At 40.3% G+C, this 22,500-nt stretch overlaps 2 protein-coding genes across 5 annotated transcripts in view; one reads left to right on the forward strand and one right to left on the reverse strand.

The window, feature by feature from the left end:
* The window catches only part of LOC137780668 (protein Niban 1-like), a 13,271-nt gene extending 11,560 nt beyond the window's left edge, over window positions 1–1,711 (forward strand). The window contains exons 14-15 of the mRNA XM_068568837.1: window positions 204–676; window positions 770–1,711. Of these exons, the coding sequence (XP_068424938.1) occupies window positions 204–676; window positions 770–1,525 (1,229 nt within the window). The 3' untranslated portion in view covers window positions 1,526–1,711. The remainder of the gene's footprint in view (window positions 1–203; window positions 677–769) is intronic.
* A 2,143-nt stretch (window positions 1,712–3,854) lies between these two features.
* Window positions 3,855–22,500, reverse strand: part of LOC137805026 (kinesin-associated protein 3-like) — a 36,095-nt gene continuing 17,449 nt past the window's right edge. For 3 of the 4 annotated variants that reach the window (XM_068604685.1, XM_068604694.1, XM_068604677.1), the window contains exons 7-20: window positions 22,496–22,500; window positions 22,006–22,104; window positions 16,997–17,175; window positions 14,862–15,024; window positions 13,086–13,186; window positions 12,361–12,469; window positions 11,836–11,948; window positions 11,435–11,603; window positions 11,211–11,336; window positions 9,358–9,456; window positions 9,139–9,224; window positions 6,464–6,617; window positions 6,225–6,309; window positions 3,855–5,149 (exon numbers count right to left, since the gene is read on the reverse strand). The exon at window positions 22,496–22,500 is cut by the window's right edge and continues 120 nt beyond it. In XM_068604685.1, coding sequence (XP_068460786.1) covers window positions 5,047–5,149; window positions 6,225–6,309; window positions 6,464–6,617; window positions 9,139–9,224; window positions 9,358–9,456; window positions 11,211–11,336; window positions 11,435–11,603; window positions 11,836–11,948; window positions 12,361–12,469; window positions 13,086–13,186; window positions 14,862–15,024; window positions 16,997–17,175; window positions 22,006–22,104; window positions 22,496–22,500 — 1,591 coding nt within the window. In that variant the 3' untranslated portion in view covers window positions 3,855–5,046. Of the gene's footprint in view, window positions 5,150–5,687; window positions 5,809–6,224; window positions 6,310–6,463; window positions 6,618–9,138; window positions 9,225–9,357; window positions 9,457–11,210; window positions 11,337–11,434; window positions 11,604–11,835; window positions 11,949–12,360; window positions 12,470–13,085; window positions 13,187–14,861; window positions 15,025–16,996; window positions 17,176–22,005; window positions 22,105–22,495 lie in introns of all 4 variants that reach the window. The other variant, XR_011080190.1, reaches the window with a different exon arrangement.

Below are 22,500 nucleotides of genomic sequence, written 5' to 3' on the forward strand. Positions count from 1 at the left end.
AGTCAGTATTCTTCATGTGGGGAGGCAGAAAAACCTCCCCTCAAAAAGTTCAAAAAGAGCCTCAAATTCCTTGAAAGTACAGGTGTGCTTGAGAGTACAGATGGGAGCTGCAGCCCTGTCCTGTAGGTCCAGTTATATTAAGTCAAAAAGAACCGCTGCTCAATGATCAATGTTAAACAGAACATACCTTCCCCTCTCCTCAGTGGTCCATGAGGCAGCCAGTAAGACGAGCAACAGTCTCTCGTTGGACACTTCGGATCTGACCTTTAGTCGGTACAGTCTTCTGGAGGAGACGCCCCCTCGCTCTGCTTCAGGCAGTCCTGCCATTACCACTCGAGACTGCTCCTCCTTAATGGCACCACCGGGTGAAGGCAAAGGACCTGCTCTCGTGGGGGATCAGAATGGATGTCGGACGGTTTCCCTTAAGAGTGACAAAGATCTCCACCCCAATGTCGAATCTAAACACAATATCGCTCAAAGTTGCGACCAGAGCGCGGTGCTTCCGTCTCCTTTCATCACTGTGACACAAGAGTTGAATGGATCTGCGACTGAGGAGGCATCCTGCCTTGAGGAAACACAAGAAGGAGTCCAGCTTGGAACTGACGCACCATTGGCGAAGGAGTCAACTACAGCTGATCCTTCCGACGAAGCCACAACTGGCTTGGTTACAAATCAAGTCAGTATCCTCGATGCATCTGCAAACCAAGAGTCCTCTAATGCAATTCCAGACTCTCCTGATCTTTCATTGTTCACTCTGTCCTCGCCGCAGGTCGCAGACGTTCCGGCCGAATGTGCTCAAAGTGATCAATCTGCAACGCCTCAAAATTCTGCCACACCTGTTCTCTCAACCTCAGAGGGACTACCAGAAGACACCAGAGTCCAGCATCCCTGTCCCTCAATGTCACAGCCACCTGGGACACATAGTCCAACAAAAATCAGCCTTGGGTCACTGAGAGAGGCGATTGGTTGCAACTCCGCAGCAGCTTTTTTAACGCAGACGATGCCACAGCACCCCACTGACAGGGCTGTCTACCTGACAGGAGAAATGAAGGAGAACTGGGAGGTGGAGAGGGTAAAAGAGGAGGATCAGACGGGGGAGGCAGGGGAGGAAATGGTACACAAGAGAATCAAAGATGGGAAAGAAGAGACAGGACCAGGGACACAAGGGGACATAGGGGAAGTAGCCCACTCAGGAGGTGAGCCTGTCCATGAAGAGAGGGCCACTGCCTTAACTACTGAGCAGAGGGAGCGCGAAGACAAGGTCGATGATGAAGAGAGAGAGAGGGAGCTTGTGACTAACAAAGGAAAAGAAGACAAGGATGAGGAAGCAGAGGAGAAAGCAGATCATGACAAAAAAGAAGGAAAGAAGGAGGTTCTCCAAAACCCTCGTCCAATGGAACCGCATTCAGAGAGTTCTGCTGAGCTGCCATTGGGCAGTGTGGCAATCATCAGAGAACTGGTGGTAGAGGTCACTGAAGTGGAGACCGTCGTAGGGCCGTGTCCCGACAGCAGCCATGCACCCTGACAGACAAGTCGCTATGACGACCGGGTGTCCTAACTGCTCCACAGTTTCTGATGAGATAGTGCAGATAGGAGAAAGAAGATTTGGGAAAGAACGCATTATATTAGTAGGATACTGAATCACTTTTATACTACTACTTGACTACTTATATACTTTAGTAAACATTTTTGTTGTATAAAAAGGTACAAATTATTTTGTTTTCTGCTGTTTTTCTTTCACTGAAATCAATAAAACGACTCAGGGCTGCATTCACTGTTTAGTCATTTGGTCAGCACTAACCTATTATATTATAAAGTTGCAGGTATGATGTCCTATACAGGTACATACATGAATTCTTCCATTTGCATCCTGTGTTTAGGAGCAGGGGGCTGCTGTGAGAATTTTGGGATTCAGTGTCAAGGAACCTTTGATACATGGCAGCCAGCGTTTGAACCGACAACCTTGCGGTAGAGGATTAACTACACACATGCTCTGGCTATAAGCTATAATTTAATTCACTAATGAAACCAATATTGACAGTTATTTCCAAATTCATACAAATAAGACTTTCATGGTTAAAAACTGGCTCAAAACTATCTATGGTTTTAACAACGTCCCACATACTAATCACACCTTTATGGAAAGGTTAGGACCTAAGGAATCCAAATCCGCAAACAAAAAGCACTGCAAAACAAAGCTTTGACATATTGGGAAGGTGTTTTAGTAAAAGAACCGTGTTGTTCAGTTAAAAATAGAAAAGTTAATTGTTTTATGGGAAAACATTGTTTGATTTTCGCGTGCTCCGGCTTTAAATCTTCAGGAGCTTTTGCTGGTGCTCTATGACCCGGAAGCAAAAACATCTTCGCTTCAGGGAAGTATCTACCTTCAAAATAGTCCGCCGACAGAAAAGAAGAAGCTGCAGCCGTTTCATGACTTTAAAGGTAGAAATATGAAGTTTACAAGGACTACAATACTGTCACAAGGGTTACACTATTGTAAAACTTTAAATGAAGTTAATAAACGTGGTTGCAGAGATAATTAAGTTAATATTTTTTTTTAAAGAGAATTGTTTTCTCAAAAATCAGGCACTGGTGGGCTTGGGGCAGAAAAGGTCAGCTGTTAAGGGCCAATCCTGAAATAGAGACTACCGCCAAGGACTAATCATGAATAACAACAAAGTTACCTCGATCCATCAGGCCCCTTCTGGCCTCTCCACTCGGTGTCTATTGTTTTTTCCTCCTTTCACGGCTGGCTCATTAGCGAGCGAACGCGAAAGGGCTGATTCCGCTTTGGCTCAGTGGTGAGCAAGATCGTCTCTCAATTAGAGGATTGGTGGTTCAATCCCTGGCGCCGCTAGCCCATGTCGATGTGTCCTTGAGCAAGACACTTAACCCTGAATTGCTCCCGTAGCTGCGCCTACGGTGTATGAATGTGTATGAATGGTTGACTATACTGATGTGGCATGGTGGCTCCTCTCATCAGTTTGTGAGTGAGTGACTGATGTTATGTAGTGTTAAAGCGTTTTGAGTGGTTGGAAGACTCGAAAAGCGCTACACAAGTACTTTCCACCATGTTTTCATGCTCACGTTACTGGTTACAGAAAATAAGCGAAACAGCAGGTTGGTGTTCTCCACAATGTTGATTGATCTCAGAAGAGTAGTTAATCAACTGCAATACGTAATACTGCAACCTATTCTAATGTTATTTTTAGTTACTCTCACTGCCAGCAGAGGGAGACAAACGGAACACACTCAAGCTTTAAATAAACAACTGTCTGGGTCAACCAGTCAAAATGATGAGATAATAACAGGTTGACTTAAAAAGTTTATATTTGTGGCTGTTGAAAAAGTTGAATTTTGAAAGATGGCTGAGAAATGATGAGATGCTTAGTAAATATTTTGGCATGGCATCTCATAATCTTGTCTGAGTAACATTTGTAGACTTTGTATTATATCATAGCATTGACTTAATGTACCATAATTATGACCTCACTTTGTATCTCATTGTTTTATTGGTCATAACAGAATTACAAAATTAGGGGCATTAACAAGAAATAGATTCCCGAAAGAACAAGCAACTCAGCCTGACATTCTGGCTTCTAGCTTCAGACAGGTCCAACCTCAAAACCCTTATGTTTGTCTTAATGATCTTTAACAAAGGTAGTAATCATTAATAGCGCAAGAAATACTAACAAGACCGCCTGCCTTATAGGAATATTTTTAGGATAAGTGTCATCGTGTCTTGTTCATTAGTTTGTCTGTTGGAGGACATCTCTATATCTGAGGTCAGAGTCAGACATTTACTACTCGATAAAGGTTGGGACTGTGAAAACACCAGAGAGAATGTGCGGGACTTGTAGGTTCCATCCATGATTTTATTAAAGAACCTGAGGATGAAAGACAGCGAGAGATGGAAAGTGCAGTACTACGTTTACAGTGTCTTGTTAAGGAGCAACAAAATTAACTATTGTAAAAAAAAATATATCTATACAAATTAACAATAACTTAAATAAAAAAGAAAACAAACATGCATCAATGAACTTTATGTGCAAATATGCCTAAAAGTAACACTGCATGTGGTTCATTGTCAGTGTCCTGCAAATACAGTATATATGACACCCTTTCCATATGTAGTTTAGTCAACGGCACAATACACTGTTGTAAGAAAAACAAATCTCCCATTTATAAATTCAGACGTGTTCTGTTGCCTAGCAGTAAGGGCAGTGTGAAGGGTACAGTATTGGTTTTATTCACCAAACTGGGATTTAAATTGATGAGAATCGAGTCACAATTTTTGAAATTATACTTGTCAATAACAGATGTTAATTATAGAGTACTATCTGCATTTTTTTGAAGAGAGTGTCAACTTCTTCTGCAGGGGTGGGGTTTTTACTTTTGTCCCCACTGAATAAATGTTAATACTGTTATGGTTTGACATCAGTAAAATATACAGAGAGAGATAGGGACTTCACTCGAGCTGCTGCGGTTGGGGCTGAGGACAAATTTGCCACTTTTTGTGAAAGCACCACAAGTTCTCAGGATCACAAACAACATTTTACAGTAACAAAGGACATGTGCATGGTAGTGCATGTGAATAACATGATACTGTAGGTAGCCTGTAGACATGAGTGAGAGGGCAGTCAGACTGTTGGCTCTCAGGCAACAAATATTCATTATGATAGGAAAACGTGGAAAAACATATCAACATACATTAGAAATATTAAGTCTCTTCACATTCTATAAATGATAAGCTGACCCCCTTGGAAGTCACTAGAAGAAGGCTGCAGCTAGTGTGGAAGGAAGACTACTACTTGTACGTCATGGTGAAGGATTGAAGTGGGCAATGAAATGCGTTTATGTTTTTTTAACTACTTTGTAGTGCTAGTGTTTCAGTCCTCGGGAGTATTACGTATTTCAGCCTTGATGATCAATCTCTTGGTGACTATACCAACATGAAGCCTTCAGTCATGAGGGACTAGCAGTGAAATGGGATCTGAATATGTGGCTGTGGACATGCATGGTCTAAGGGGACAGGACGCACTGCGTCTACGAGTACTGGTAGAAGGGCTGCTCGTCTGGCCTGAAGCCGTAGGCAGTGGCTGGTCGTCCAGGTGACGAGCTGGTCTGGTCGAAAACGTCGCTGCCATCTCTGGAAAACAAACAAAGGCAGAGACTTGCTGTTTATCCAACTTGCTGGTGACAATGATCCATCCACCCACTGACATCCGCAGTCGTTAATATGAAAATCTAATTTAACTGAAACACAACAGCATCTGAACTCCACTTCTTCAAAATGACATATATCAGAGGTCTTTGCTGTAAATACAGGAGGAACAGCTGAAACACAGGCTGAAAAGTGTCTGAACAGGTTGGGTTTAGGGATGTCACAATATAAAAATATTGATAGTGTGATCATTGTCAGAAGGAATATCACAATTATGAAAATAAATAATTAAGATTTTTATAATCAACTATAACCTTTTACATTTCAGTCAGATCTGTATGAATAGGGGAAAGAAAGTCTCAATCATTAGCAATTTTAATGAGATACAATAATTCTAGCGCTAGTGTTAAAAAAACATCTCCTTTAAAAAAGAAAATTAGTAAAGTTTCTCAAAAACTAGGTTTTACAAGATTACATTTGTAAACACACAAATAATACACATCATGATAACGTTATAATTTACCTTCTTCCATTGCTCAGTAGAGATTGAACTCTTCATAATGGAACTGAATGGAATCTCCGTTAACAGCGGTTAGCGTTAACCACCGACATTCCAACATCGATTTATTGTTCCCAATGTTACACTGTCAGGTATCAAAGCATAATGATGGTTAAACTGGTGATGATGGCGGCTCATTCAGGGCACCTTGTCAGCCCATCTGAGGCTGACATCTTTACCACTCTTTAAGTCTTTAGAGGAGTGGCACTACTCTCTCATACAACAAACAACCCATCACACACTGCACACACTGTGCTCTTATATGCTCATTTTGGTCTAGTTCTGGAATACCATTTATGAATTGACATTTCCACGCCAACACATTTACAATTGAAGTCCAACAAACTCCAATTCTGGAACAGGCGCAGCATTAAAGCAGCTGAATAAAAGAACGGAAAAGACGGGACACGTTTTGAGTTGCTTTAGATCATTTGTTTTCCCACCTAATCCGGTTTAAACCTTTGTGAGGCAGCTCATGTTTCTGGAGTTAAGTTCACTCACCCTGTGTGGAGCACGTCTCCATTTTGAGGCTGGAGGTCATTGAAGAAATCCGGGCTGACTGAACCGTCTGCTGGAGTAATTCCATCTGAAAGACACAAACACGTGAGGAATACACACACACACCCACAACAGCACAAGGATCTGCTTGTACCGCGACACTATAAAGATGAAGATATGATCAGCAGGTCACTTTCAGCTGTTCCCCACGCACAGACCAGTGTTCTGCATTGTGCGTGTACCTGCACTATAGAAGAGATCGGTCCTGTCGTCGTTATCATAGAGATATGGTTCAGACTCGTCAGCTTGGCGACTCTCCACCATCTCCAACCACTGGTTGTTATGGAAACGGAACTTCTCCGACTGAATTTTCCTCCCCCACTCCTCATCGTACTCCTGGAAGATGAGGAAAAAAGTAAATAACTTAGAGAAAAACCTAGTGGCATGGACAGAAAGGTGTGTGTCTACTCCTTAATAAAGACATGACATGATGATTATAATTATTGTAAACCAGACTTCAGAACAGCTTCTGTTTATATATATATATATATATATATATATATATATATATATATATATATATATATATATATATATATATATACATACATACATATATATGTATATACATATATGTATATATATGTATATATATACATATATGTATATATATGTATATATACATATATGTATATATACATATATATATATATATACATATGTATATACATATATGTATATATATATATATATACATACATATACACATATATATATATACATATATATAGATATAGATATATATCTCTCAAAGAGGAGAACTTTCCAAAAATCACAAGATGTGCACTTATATATATATTCAGTATATATATATATATATATATATATATATATATACACACACACACACACACGTTAATATCGCTTCATCATGCGTTAACTGCATTTTTTTATTCGAAAAATATATATATATATATATATATTTGTGTATTTAAATTGTTGGCTTTGTGGTGATTTGTGGTGGAAACTGAGGATCCAAAGAGACATCTAAACTAGAGCCACACTTACATCACTGACCAGAACAAACACGGCATCAACATTAAGTCCAAAAGTCTCTTCTGTATGAGCTATGTGGAGCAACTTCACACCTGTACCTGTTCAATATATATGTATATTGTATGTATGTTAACTTCTTGTTGCTCCAGAGTGCTGTTATATTGTTCCGGTAACATTACTTTAACATAAAAGCTGCAACACACTAGTTTTTTACTTCATTGTTGAATTTGGCGCATAATGCGATTAATCACAGAAAAATCATGCGACTAATTTTTTTTTTTCAACTTTGCCAGCCCATTAATCCTGTAATTTAATCATAGCGAGTTAATGCGTTATTTTTCACAGCTCTAATATATATATATATATACATATATATATTCTTTTACTTTGAAGGCGATAACGTCCTCCCGCCCTCGGGCTTCCGTAGCATTACCGGACTATTTGCCGACTTGAGCCAGACCCGAAAGCACGTATTGTTCCGTAGTTTCTGTCCTTAACGAGCACCGCGCCAAACATGAAAAGCACTTGTTGCTTTTGTATAAAGTGAATCAATTGCTGGTCTTTAACATACATCTTTAAGGTAAACAACAGATTGAACTTGGAGAAAAAAAGGAGTGGTTTGTCCCTCACAGGCATCCTTACCACTGAACAGTACCTGTTCAGAAAAAAAAAAAGAAAACAGATTTATAAACTATATATGTATGTATGTTAACTTGCTGTTGTTCCAGAATGCCTGTTATATTGTTCTGATATCATTTTAAAATAAAAGTGTGCAATACACTAGTTTTCACTTAATTATTGAATTTGGCACATAATGCGATTAATTGTTTTTTTTCAGCGATTAACTGCTGATTCTGCGATTATGTTATCAGAACAATATAACAGGCACTCTGGAGCAACATCAAGTTAACATACATACATATATAGTTCATAAATATTTTTTCTGTTCAATAGTAAGGGTCTCTGTGAGGGACAAACCACTCCCTTTTGTCCAAATCCAGGTGGCGACTTTTTTTTTGGGCCAGGCTGCGTATATAGTTTATAAATCTGTTTTCTTTTTTTTTTTTTTTTTCTGTTGCTTACCTTAAAGATGTATGTTAAAGACCAGCAATTGATTCACCTAATACAAAAGCAGTAAGTACTTTTCATGTTTTCAGTTCAGTTTTTCTTCCTCAATGAGGAAAGTCCAGTCTGTGTTGGCTTGAACAAGTGCACTGAAGTCTGGTTGAATGAGGTGGAGATGTGAAGGACAGCTGACAGGTATCAGCGGCGGCTTTGCGCAAGCGCAATTAATGTTCAATCCGGGGACGCTGAGCCTGCAGCGCGAAGTTGCCGGTAGACTGAGCACCTGTGAAGCTTTGTGAGGCGACTTTGCGACTCGCTGAAGCAACGCTGCTCAGTGAGAACAGAAAGGTTTCACGTCAGGCTCTTGTCAGCAAATCGTCTGGTGAAACTACGGAAGCGCTCGGTGCACCAAAATTAATCGCCTTCAAAGTAAAAGCCCAAAAAATAAAAAAATAAAAAATGCAGTTAACGCATGATCAAATAATTAACGTTGTTAATGGATTAAAAAGTTAACGCGATAGTAACGCGTTAACTTGCCAAGCCCTAGTAAAGAGTTAACACTACCATCTTAAGATATTAAGATATTATGTCAAAACATGATGGGCTCAGTAGACTACTATACTGTGAATACAGTATTGTGTACATGCAATGTTTTGTTATTCAGCAGAATGGGACTGTAATCTGCATTTTGTTGTGCCACCTGCTGTACAATGACAATAAAGAGCCTCACGTATGGCTTTACTCACACACTCACAGGTTGCTACCCTGTGAGTGTGTCAGCAGTGGGTTCACTTACAGCGATGATATCGAGGGTGTTGTCACACACTTTTCTGATCTCAGCGTTCTTGTCATGCATCAGATCTATCAGGTAGGCTGGAGCCTCTGCAGAGAAGGTTTAAGAAAGACATTTCTTCCAGGGTGGCTTGTAAATCTGTCTCACTCAAACGTCAGCCGTCATAAGACTCTCTTTTATGTGTAAATTAAGGGGAGACAGAGTGCACCATGGGAAGGATACGGGTGTCTTTGATGATGACGTCGCGCGTGGCTTGGTGAAACACCATCTGATAGAAGACGTAGACGATCTGACACACAAACTCATCGTCCTCCTGTTGGGCTGCAATCAAAAAACACATTGATGTGAGACATCTCTCTCTTCTATGTGTGCCTCTCAAAACATCACTGTTAATATCACTGTTTTGTTGTTCAAGATCACTGAAACTAGTTTAACTGCGGTTGATTTGCAGATCAGTTATTGAATCTTGAAGACTTTTACATCAGAGAGCTGACCGACGTCTCATAGGGTGAGCAAACATTTATCACTCACTGTGAGTGAGTGAGTGAGTGGCGGGCCGTCATGGCCTTCTAAGCCTTTTCTGGTGGCCGGAACAGAATCACAAAGTTATAGTTTATTTATAATAAATTATATATATAAATTATATATATATACACACATATATATATACATATATATATAGACATATATATATATGTATATATATATATATATGTGTGTGTGCATATATATATATGTATATATATATATATATATATATATATATATACATATATATATATATATATATATATATATACATATATATATATATATACATATATATATATATATATATACACACACACACACACACACACACACTAGCTATTTTAGAATGTAATTGTTTTTCACAAATACACTACATGTATTATAATTATCTTTGCCTATTAGCTTATTTTCTCATTGCAGAGCTGCCTCCTCTGTTCCTGTTCCTTCCGGCCTCTTGTATGGCTTTCTTTGGACCTGGTTTACAGCATTTCCAATCACATTTCACCTATCTTCCTCTATGAAAGAGCAGCCTGATTGAAATAAATGAAACAGTCTTCTAGAAGGTCTGGCCCTGTGATTGGTCACAGGGCCCGCGTGACCATTAACATGCGCTGTGATTGGTCAAGCTAGCACCTCAAACTTAGAATCTAAGGACTTACTGATGACCCCTTTTCCCACAGAGGGTTGTGTGCGTCTGGAGTGAAATGCTGATATTATTACTGTTTTTTACATTTGCAGTCGTATTTAGTCGTAAATAAGCCACAGCGCTGTTGTTGCTGCTCAACTCGGGGTGCTGGTGCCTCTCCCCGTGCCAAGGTGCACTGCTGCCACTGGCGCAGCTGTGCTGCAATGTCTTGTCTCTGTGCACTGTGCAGGGTGTCAGTGCCGCGGTTTTGTTGGATAAATTTGGACAACATGCATTGTTGTTGGCCCGAAGAGATTGGGCTCTCCCCAGCTGCGCTGGCCCTCGCCGAGCGTATTTCCTCCGCTGCGGAGCGCTGCGACCAGCTCTAGGTCGGCTTGAAAAGACTCGGGGCGAAGGTGGCATGCCGGCTCCAGCCGTGTGCTTTAGAGCGCCCGTGCCCGAACCTTGTCGCTTCCCGGGCCGTGGATTATGTGCTTGCTGTGCCTTCCGGCACAATAAAAGTGACGGCCGGCATGCGCCGGCCGGGGTGGGATCCCGGCCTTGTGGGCGTTGGACGCTGCTTCATTGTGCGTTGCTCGGCGGGGAGTCCGCTCTGGTGCTAGAAATGGCTTCGTGGGTTGGTCCACGCGCCCCACTCAACAGGAGCATCTCTTTTTTTTTTTGCTCGTAAGGGTGTTGTGTGGCTCTGTGGGTTGTCTGCTGTTCACACATGTATAAACTCTCTGTGTATTAAGTGGCTGGGTCTGTGACAGTAACTCCTGGGACACTTTTTTTCCCCCAGTCCGCCTGTGATGTGGACTACACGGCACTCATTACAGGCCTAGGTCTAAAACCCACTGCCCGCCACTGTTTTGTAGGTGTGTCCGTGTGTGTGTGTGTGTGTCCGTGTGTGTGTTACCATTTAGCAGCTCAATAAGGGCAGGAATAATGCCAGATTTTGCTAGCATGGCAGCGCAGGCATCATCCATGGAAACAGTTCCAATCATAATCACCACCTCTAGGATGAGGTCATCTTCTGCTGAGCCTGAAACACACAGAAGATTATAGAAAATTAAACTTCATCAAAAAGTATAATGTGCCAATAATAACTCCTCATGTGTATTGTCTAAATGGACTCAGCACCTGGCTTAAGCCTGTCTTTGAGGTAGGGTACCAGGTTGTACTCCTTCAGCACCAACTCCCAGTCCAGGTCAGGGATGGTGAGGTTGGCTAATGTCCCGAGACACTCCAGAACCCACTCCTCCTCCTCCTCTTCTGCCCGGATCTCTGCTGCCAGGTCACCAACGTAGTCCTAACAGACGCAGACAGAAGACGTTCTTCATGACACCAAAACTCTCCAGTAAAATAAAGACTGCTCCTCTTGTTCGCACTACTCCCACCAACGTGGCATTAAACAATGTCCCCTTGCGGGATTAAAAAAGTATCTATCAAACAGTAATACTAATAACAACAATACTTGTGCAAAACTTCCATTGTCCATAACCATAATTGTCCATTCTTTTTATTGTGTATGTAAAACTCACTATGAACACTGGTTTGGTTGGTCCGTCATGTTGAGAAATGTTTCTGATCATTTTCATTAGAAGGCCGTCTCTCATCTTCAGAGCTCTCTTCATAAGCATCTTCAACCCATTTCCTCCAGATGGAGACAAAAAAAGACTCTTGGTTAGCACGCACGGCACAGCACACACCTTGCCGAGTCAGACTCAACTTAATGGTGTTGTACCCATCCATTGTCACTTTTTGAATAAAGCTTCAAATGTCTATTGTCAATCTCTAAAAAAAACAATCCTCAACCAAAATGTATTAAGAGATTGTTATTTTTGAATTAACTTAATTTGATGAATATAACTAATCAAAACATGCTTCCTTTTGTTCGCGGTAAGCGGGAGAGCAAACAGTTTGCAGCGAACGTGTGTCGCAGAATATTAAGTTTAGATAAAAACAATGATGAAGTGATTGTTTCTATCTCTCTTGGCCATTGGACTTTACATTGCTCTCGAGTTAATGGAAATGAATGCAGAAAAAGGCAGGTCAGTTTAATATACCTTCACACATGAGCTGTGCATTCCTTTTGTTTGCAGCCAGGTTGATGCAGATGGAGATGAGCTCAGCTTCGGTGTCCTCCTCACCGTGCTCATACAGCATTTGCATGAGCTAAACAAAGACACCAACACACACACCAACTGGAACTTCAGAACAAGCAAGGCCAATATAAATGTTGAGGTTAACAGTTCATATTTCTTAAAGGAACAATATGTAATATATTAAAATCATAAAATGGCCGTGATATGTCCTCAGAGATGAAGGAAATATGCCAAGTTGAAATACTGTTCCCGGGCTCTTACGACTACTACTAGACAACAAGATATGCCCATTCCGGTGCCTTCTAGTTTTCTTTTGACCTGTGTGACTCACTGCCTATTTCGAGGTATGATGCCAGATATGAAACTGATGGCACGTGAACACACCGTGCTGCTGCCATGGGGGCCTCAAAGATAACATTGGATTCTACTAAAAACTAAACTGCTACATGAGCAGAAACGTGGTGAAACAAGAGGAAATACTGGAGAGGCTTCTGAAAGCTTTTAAGACGGATGGTGAGTTGACCCATTTGCTGCCGAAGCAGTTAGCTCCAGGTAGAGGTCACAGCTCTCAAGACCACTCGCTCCAAAATTTAGACTTTGGTCTGCAGTATGCTAAACGCTAGTCGGTGTTACATATTGTTCCTTGAAGTTGCATTTAAAGTGATTCTCACTGGGTTACATGGTACCTGAGGTATGCAATCAGTGTAAACAAACATCCCCTTAAACCGGTCGTCGATGCTGATGTGATAGAGGATACGCATGACCACCTGACGGTTGTTCTCATCACCTGCATGACAACACACAAACACCAAAGAGATTCTTCCACCCGTTATTAACACAAATTGCAAAGGGTAAAAAGTCGGCAAAGTTGAAAAAATGGAACTGATTAATTACATTATGTGGCAAATTCAATATTGAAGTAAAAACTAGTGTATTGCACACTTTTATTTTAAAGTAATGTTATCAGAACGAAATAACAGGCACTGTCGGAGCAACAGCAAGTTAACATACATACATACATATATATTATATAAATATGTTTTCTTTTTTTTCTGAAGAGGTACCAGAACAAACATTTGTATTTTATCAGGGAACAACATAAACAGTTTGTTCAGTAGTAAGGGTCCCTGTAAGTCACTCCTTCTTTTGTCCATGTTCAGTTCGTTGCTAACCTTAAAGATGTATGTTAAAGACCGGCAATTGATTAACTTTATACTAGGCTGGGCTAAGTTAAAAAAAATTAATCGCAATCAATCGCATGATTTTTCTGCGATTAATCGCATTATGCGACAAATTCCACAATGAAGTAAAAAACTAGTGTATTACATGCTTTTATTTTAAAGTGATGTTACCAGAACAATATAACAGCACTCTAAAGCAACAACAAGTTAACGTACATACATATATAGTTTATAAATATATATATATATTTCTTTTTTTTTTGAACAGGTACTGTTAAGTGGTAAGGGTCCCTGTGAGGGACAAACCACTCCTTCTTTTGTCCATGTTCAGTCTGTTGCTTACCTTAAAGATGTATGTTAAAGACCAGCAATAAGCTACAAGGCAGGAAAGCTGAATATAGGAAAAAATAAAACTATTAACAGACGTTTATAGATTTTATACAAAAGCAATAAGTGATTTTCATATGTTTCAGTTCGTTTTTTCTTCCTCGGTGAGAAAAATCCAGTCTGCGTTGGCTTGAACACGTGCACTGAACATCTTGTGATGTGGGGAAAGTTCTCCTCTTTGAGAGAAGAGTAAAGATTCAGAAGTGATGCTGCTTTAAAGTGCTCTGCATGGACAGGGTCAGGAGCTTTGCGCATGCACAATTACTGTTGAATCTGGATGCGGAGACTGCAACATGAGCCTACCGGAAGACTGACCACCCGTGAACGATTTGCGATTTGTGAGGCGGAGCGGCTCGTGGCAGCACTCGCTGCTCGCTGAGAGCAGAAACTTTAAACAATACGTGCTTTCATGTCAGGCTCATGTCAGCAAGTCGGCAACACTGCCTGTCAGTGAGACTACCGAAGTCCACACACACGTACGTAAATCACCTTCAAAGTAAAAGCAGTGTCGTTGTATTGCATTTATAACGTGCATCTAATTTTTTTTTTTTTTCATTTTTGATTGACCTTCCGCAGGCCGGATTGGGAGAGCCGTAAGACGTCAAGGTCTGAACTACGCCGTCTGGGAGAGATTTAAAATGCAGCACCTGTGTGCGGCTGTGATAAGCCCCTCCCAATGCAAAAAAAAAATGCAGTTAACGCATGATCAAATAATTAACGGCGTTAAAGGATTGAGAAATGAACGCGTTATTAACGCGTTAACTTGCCCAGCCCTAGTAAAAAGTCAACACTACCATCTTAAGATATTATGTCAAAACATTATGGGCTCAGTCGACTACTGTACAGTATTGTGTACATGCAATATAGACAGTATATACAGTAGACGTTAGTTACCCAACAAGGCCGTTAATTTAGGCAACAGTCCAACTTCCACCATCTTGGCTCGGAGCCCAGAGTCAAAAGAGAGGTTGAGCAGCAGACGCAGAGTCAGGTTCAGCAGGTCTTCATGGTCACAGGGAACCAGGCGAGCCAATCGCGCCACAGTATCCATCTCAGCCTAAACATTACAAACACAGACACAGATACTATTTGATAGGGATCTGTCATCGCAGACCACATAACAACCACATATTTAGTTTAGACATTGAAAATATTTGAAATTGCCTGCCTTGTTATATCCTTAAAGCCAAACTCGGATGCAAAGGTCAATTTGAACAGGAATCCAGCAACATGGACACCAGGAAAACATTTATTTGAGTAACCTCAATAGGTCTTACCGAAGACCCTGTCACTTCTGCAAGAATTGCTGCAAACCAGTTGTTAGATCCATTTCAAAGGTGGATTTTGGGGAGGGCAGTTGGTGGTCTACTTTTGAAACAGGCAGGACAGACAGCAAGGCCAATGGTCTTTGACCGTGACGCAGGGTGAAGGCGGTGTTGTTATTTCGAGGGATACTTATGTTGGAGTTTTGAAAATAAATGGATTGGCATTCCCAAGTTTAAATTGTTGGCTTTGTGGTGATTTGTGGTGGAAACTGAGGATCCAAAGAGACATCTAAACTAGAGCCACACTTACATCACTGACCAGAACAAACACGGCATCAACATTAAGTCCAAAAGTCTCTTCTGTACGAGCTATGTGGAGCAACTTCACACCTGTACCTGTTCAATATATATGTATATTGTATGTATGTTAACTTCTTGTTGCTCCAGAGTGCTGTTATATTGTTCCGGTAACATTACTTTAATATAAAAGCTGCAATACACTAGTTTTTACTTCATTGTTGAATTTGGCGCATTAATCCTGTAATTTAATCATAGCGAGTTAATGCGTTATTTTTCACAGCTCTAATATATATATATATATATATATATATATATATACACATGTATATGTATATATATACACATGTATATATATATATATATATATACATATATATATATATATATATACACACACACACACACACACACACAGTGACAATGGTTTGATTCTGCAAACTGTCTTTTAGCTTTGATTTTCTTGAGATGTGATACATATGTGTGTATATATATATATATATATATATATATATATATATAGACAGTCGTCCCTCGCTATATCACGGTTCACCTTTCGCGGACTCACTGTTTCGCAGATTTTTTTGATTTTTTTTTTACAGCGTACAGTATGAACGCGCATTGTGTTCTACGTCCTCATTAAGCTAAGGGGACTCTACTGTACACCCTTGCTGTGCAGTGTCTCCTGTACAGAACAGAATACGTCTGGATAAAAAGTCAGCGGAGCGGCTCCCAGACAAAGAGGCACGGTCGGAGGACCTCGTAGATTGATCATTAAAATGAAATTTGTTAAACATATTCGGGCTTATTTTTTAAATGTGCGAAACTTTGAGAGTGTTTAAATAAGAGAGAAATGTGAGAAAAATGTTAATGCTTGTCTGAGAAAAGTGTATAAAAGTGTGTGGTTAGGGTTTTTACGGCCTTAAAACATGTATAATAATGGTAAAAAATAAAGCTGACTCGTCGATCGCGGGTTGTTTTTGGAACGTATACCACACACACACACACACACACACACACACACACACACACACACACACACACACACACACACACACACACAAACACAAACACACACATACACACACCTTCATGTGTTCATATAATCTTGAATCTCTAAATCATTTTTAATACATTTTGCCAAGTAGACTAGAGGCATTTCCATTTTGCACCAACCCTAGTGTGTGCCTTGGGATTATTTTTTAAAAGGAGACTTGAATTTTAGCCTTTTTTGAGACAAAACAAGATATTTTAAATTAGGTTTACCACGAAGGTTAATAGGAACAGTGAAAGGCTTGATTGAGGTTTATTACTTGGCTCATGGTTGGAAAATCAACTACTACATGTCTAGACACGTGGCTTGTAGTAACATCGCTAGGCTCAGTTGAAATTAACTTGTAAAAGGGATATCTAGGGTTTTCCTCGGCCCCTCCTTGCTGCATTAATCTGGGTGACATCTCCACTCACCATGTCATTCTTATTCTCCAGGAAGATGGACAGCTTTTTGAGGAAAGAAACCACCAGGACCAGCAGCTCCTCGTCATCCCGTTCAAGGACTTTGACGAGCAAAACAACAATGTTTTTATTCCTCATCTTTAGCTCCGTCCTTGTGTCCTCAGCGAGGTTCAACAGGAGGTAAAGAGACACTGGGAGACGGTGAACAGAAGAAAATAAATAAGAGATCATATCAGCAACTTCTGGTGTCAGCTGGTCACAATAAACAATTATGAAGAATATGGAATTTTACTTTATTCAAAAACTTTGTGTTGTACACTTCATAAAGCTATGAATAATGCTCGGAGATAATGGTATAATTTAGCTCCACTCTACAAAGTGGTAAGTATGGGTGAAAAAGTCTTAACGAATACCTCGTAAACAAGTAGCTGGGATGTGACAAGGAATGCACTTTGGTTTGATCTTAAAGCTGGCATCTGCATAATAACCCTCCATAATAACCTCTCGGCATATTTTACTACCGCACGTCCTCCTGGCTCTGTGTTCAGGCTTCACAAAAGACTTAGGCCTCTAACAGGTCATTCCAATGAACTGTACTTGTAAAGTGCTTTTTCTAGTCTTCGGACCACTCAAAGTGCTTTAACACTAAATGTTATTTTCACCCATTCATACACACTAAATCAAACCGCCGATCCTCTGATTGAAGGGCGGCTCTGCTCCACTGGGCCACAGTCGCCCCAGGGAGGTCGTTCTCATTGGCTTTTTTTTTGATGCGCCTGCATGTCCCTTTATTATAGTGAAAGCCGGATTCAACAGCAGAATATCCTGCAGAAAGAGTTGCTGTTCCATCATGGGCAACACCGCAAAGCAACCCAACAAGGACCTTATCACAGAGACTAACAAAACCAGTAAAGAGTTCCAGAGATGGAGAGAAAATGTTTTTCTATCTGTAGCCGAAGGTTTAGAGGCTAAACTCTCAGCAACATTTTGTGTCCTTCTCTGAAACGCCCCTCTGATTTTGTAGCCGGAGCCTTGAATCCCAAGCAGTCGGCTCAAACTGCTTTACAGGCCAAAAGGCCGCAAAGAAAACGGGACTCAATCAACAGATCGGGATGATGTTTGAAATGATCGACTACACTTACTGTTTGTGGACTATGTCTGTATTTTACATGCTTTTTTATTTTTAAATTGTCCTTTTCCAGAAAATTGGTGACCCCGGTGGAACTACTGGAATTACAATGTGCTGAATGCTTATTAGGATCCGAGCGACTGACAGAGTCAGTCCTGCAAGGACCCTATTGTTATTGCTCCGTTTCTTATTATTATTATTCGGACAATTTTTTTCATTTTTTTTTCCACATTGGACTGCTTTTTGGGGGACTTGTCATACTCCAAAACTCACCAAATTTGGACCGCTTGTCAGGTCTGGTGAAAATAGCCATCTGATATAGCCGTGAAAAAAATTCCAAAAAATGGCTTTCTAGCGCCCCCTCAAAGTTAGACCGGCGACGCCCCTCACCCAGATTGTCCGATTGACTTGAAAAAATTCACACATGTCCAGCTCCACTTCCTCTACAAAAAAGCCTCTCAGACCCATAAAGTCCGCCTACCAAAATTTTCCGCCATTTTGAATTTTGTGAAAAACACGTTTTTGCAATTTTATCCTAGAACCAAACTCTCTGCAAATCATAAATGGGCTTGTATCTTGAAGACTGCGTTGAGATTTTTTGAATAACTCATTGCGTTGAGGAAATTCAGACCAATTAACCTCTTAGGGGCGTGTCCTATTTTTAAATACTCATAACATTAAAACTATAGGCACTAATGACTCCAAACTTTTTTTGGATATGCACATTGCATCCCTTAACATGCAATAAATCAGTCGTGCGATTTAAACATTAGGGGGCGCTACAGTTATACGGGCACTTTTGGATTTTTGGTGCATTTTGTCATTTTTTGCCTTTCTGCAAAATGTATCTCCTCCTACAATTTTTATCCGATCGACTTCATTTCAGTTCAGAGATGATCTAAAGACCTGTGAGAGTCTGAACGGTGCTTTGTTTGCGTTTTCACTCAACGGACGTGACGTAAACTCAAAGACGCACCCATTTTGGCCGATCGCTATGTAATAGATATGTGATACGTACACGGACCAAACACAACTCTTTGTGCTGTGACATGAATGCAGTGTCGATGCAAAATTGTGAACTCCAAATAATAGCTAATAATAGCTAATTTCCATTTAGCCCGCGACCTTCCGGCGTCCCCAACGTGCCGGCTGGAGCGAGGACCCGCTCACAGCTGCTTGCACCTTTAATTATTTATGTTTCGCTGCCTAGCCAGCTATTACTTGGAGTTCACAATTTTGCATCGACACTGCATCATTCATGTCACAGCAAAGAGTTGTGTTTGGTCCGTGTACGTTTTGTTCAGTGGTTTTATGATCCATTCGAAGCTACAGAAATACGGAAAAACCATGGTTTCTTTGTTTTTGGCGTCTGAAACTAAAAACGAGAAAAAAGAGCCGATTATTTTCATGTCGAAATAAAAGCCAGTGATACATATTATTATTTAGTCTTCTAATTCTTATTTACAGTCTTAAATGATGCAAACACATAGCAGAAGAAAATTAGAAGAAAATTAATTAATTAATATAAATAAATAAACCTGGATAATCTAGCAACAGTAGAGACAGCAGGCAGTTTAATATGCATGTACACAGCAAGAATCAACTGTTCAACTGTTCAATCGTTGCATTGTTTAATGCAACACAGTTCATAATATAGTTTAATCCAAGTAATTTGTGTGTGTAGAGTTGTTGCTGTTAGCATCATATTTATTTTTTTATCGTATTGTGCTGTATGAGGAGACCAGAGTAAAGGGTTTACCTTTCTACCAGTAGGTGGAGGTATTCCATGTATTTACTTGTTATATTTGTGTAATTTTAGAACCAAACATTCCTTTATGCCGGAGTGAGCATGTAGTGTGACCAGACGTCCTGCGCGGCACCAAGCCGGACACGGCTTTGTCCTTTTTGGAGCCGTATGACCGCGCCAGAAAATGGACAGAGAGAAAGTCATTCTACGAGAAAACAGTGTGCCTTTCTGGGTGTGTGAGGAGTACAATATCCTGTCTTATTCTGTACTGCTTCAGGGATATAAACAAATCTCTAAAACGCCTCAACATGGAAACTGAATGCTTTGAGCAAACAAAGCAATTTGAGAAGATTAAATTTAAATGTCATTCTTGTAATCTCAAAAGCTTTGCTCATGTTCATTTTCAATTGTTTAGAAGAGAAATATGATGGAAAGTCAACTACGTTTATTCTTATTATACACACATATGATTTACCTTGTTGAATGATTTATAACAAATAAAAATCCTGCACTGAATGGTACAGAAGAGGTCAAAGGGCCAAGATGAGAAGACTGTGGTCCAAATGCCATGGAGATACAAACGGTTTGACAAAATCTTACAAGAGCACAAACCAGATGAATAGGCTCTATGTACTTCTTTGCTACCATGTTACTTGTCTCGTGACACCTCAGAGTGACCTCTGGAGCTTTAGGGATGCAGACTGTCAGGGTGTTACTGTTATCATCATCAACATATAACCTGATCTGTTTGGACTCTGCTGTCAGTGTCTTAGCCCCTCTGACTAAATCACATCATCATAATGTAGCACTTTGGTCTCCAGCAGGATTTAGCTCAGTGTTGTGTGTGAACACTGCTTAAAGAGTTGACTATATGACTTATGTTATCAGAAATGTCAGAGTAGCTGTGCTCTCCATGTTTTAGATGTCTCACATAGTTTAGTAAAACGATTGTTAGGCTAATGATTGTATGTGTACACACTTAAAGCTGATTCTGAATAACAATATATTAATTGAGGTAGTTTGCTGCTTCTGTAAACAGGGCAACAGGGCCATTGGGTTCCTCATGTTACATGTCGGTTACTAAAACATTTACATCAGCAGGTCATCTCATGACCTCAGAGCAGCACCTCACATGTACGTCTATATAATTCAATGACATCTGTACACTTCTAGAATAGCAAAGAATGGTATTCTTTGCTATTTGGTATTTTCCAATTCTGTATGTCAAGCACAAGTTAAATACTCCCCTAAAAGCTTAGAAACCTTCAGAATTAGAGGTGGCATTGTGATTACATTCCTGTATTTGACTTGTATTGCTGTATCTCAATTCTTCTGATTCTTTCATCCAGTGTTGGATGGGAACTTCATTTGTATGAGACAGTGCCATGCTGGTTTGTCCAACATGCTAAAGAGCTGGTAATCTGTTGCATTGGTTCCCAACCCAAGTCCAGCCTGACAGTCTGCATCCCTACAGCTGTCCATGTCCCACCGTCCTTCTGTTTGTTCGTGAGAAAAGGAACGTGATCTTTATTAGGGGGTTTAGGTGGCAAGTGGCAGAACTCTTATAAACTATACTAAAACTATTATTTACAACGCCAACATATCATTTCCAAAGAAGTGAAATGCCAGTTAAAGTATCTGATTCTCACTTCCACCCCTCCCTCATAGACATGTTTGCCGCCGTTTTTTTTTCTTTCCATACCGTAATGAGCCTTCTTAGCGTTCAAAATCTGTTGGAATTACGTCAATGCCCTGTCTGGCGTCTGGACACCGGACAGGGCAAAATCCATTTATATTTAATAATTCATTTCCTTCTAACGTTACATTGCTTTGTGTTTGCATCATATAAGACTGTGAATAAGAATTAGAAGAGTGTAAATAATAACATCTATTACTGGCTTTTATTTTGACATGAAAATAATTGGCTCTCTTTTCTCGTTTTGGGTTTCAGGCACCAAAAATGGCAAACGAAAGTGTTTTTCCGTTTTTGAATTGAAATAGAAAACGAAGAAACCATGGTTTTTCCCTCTTTCCGTATTTCGAATGAACCACAAAACAAACGAACAAAACGTACATGCACCGTGGTTCAATCACTACAGTAAGACAAGAACAAATATTTTCAAAATGTTGAAAGGGCCGGTCCACCTCTGAGTAGCTGCTCCTGTTTGGACAAAAGGCCGTGGTACTTCCTCATGGCTTTGTCCTGGTCCCTCCTCAGAGAGCCGTCTTCTGGTGCAGACTCACGTACACAAACAGCATTAAGGAACAAACACACACGCACGCACCTTTGACTAGTTGATGATTGTTGATATCTAATAGGGGAGGTATCTACATTTTTGGCATCTAATCGTTTTCTTAAATCCTCACCGTCTTCTTACAATAACATTACATTTCATTTAGCTGACACTTTAATCCAAAGCGACTTACATTTTTGCTCTATACACCGTAGAAACAGCATCAGGGAGCAATTAGGGGTTAAGTGTCTTGCTCAAGGACACAACAACGTGGACTAGAGGAGCTGGTGTTCAAAACACTGATCCTCTGATTGAAAGAAGGGCATACTAACCACTGAGTCACATTCGTCAATAAATAACAAACAAACAGAACAACCCAGACGACAGTTGATGAAGGATATAAGCC

Source organism: Clinocottus analis, unplaced genomic scaffold (assembly GCF_023055335.1).
Source record: "Clinocottus analis isolate CAN_PGR_092001 unplaced genomic scaffold, fCliAna1.0.p SCAF_11, whole genome shotgun sequence".
Classification (NCBI taxonomy): Eukaryota; Metazoa; Chordata; class Actinopteri; order Perciformes; family Cottidae; genus Clinocottus; species Clinocottus analis.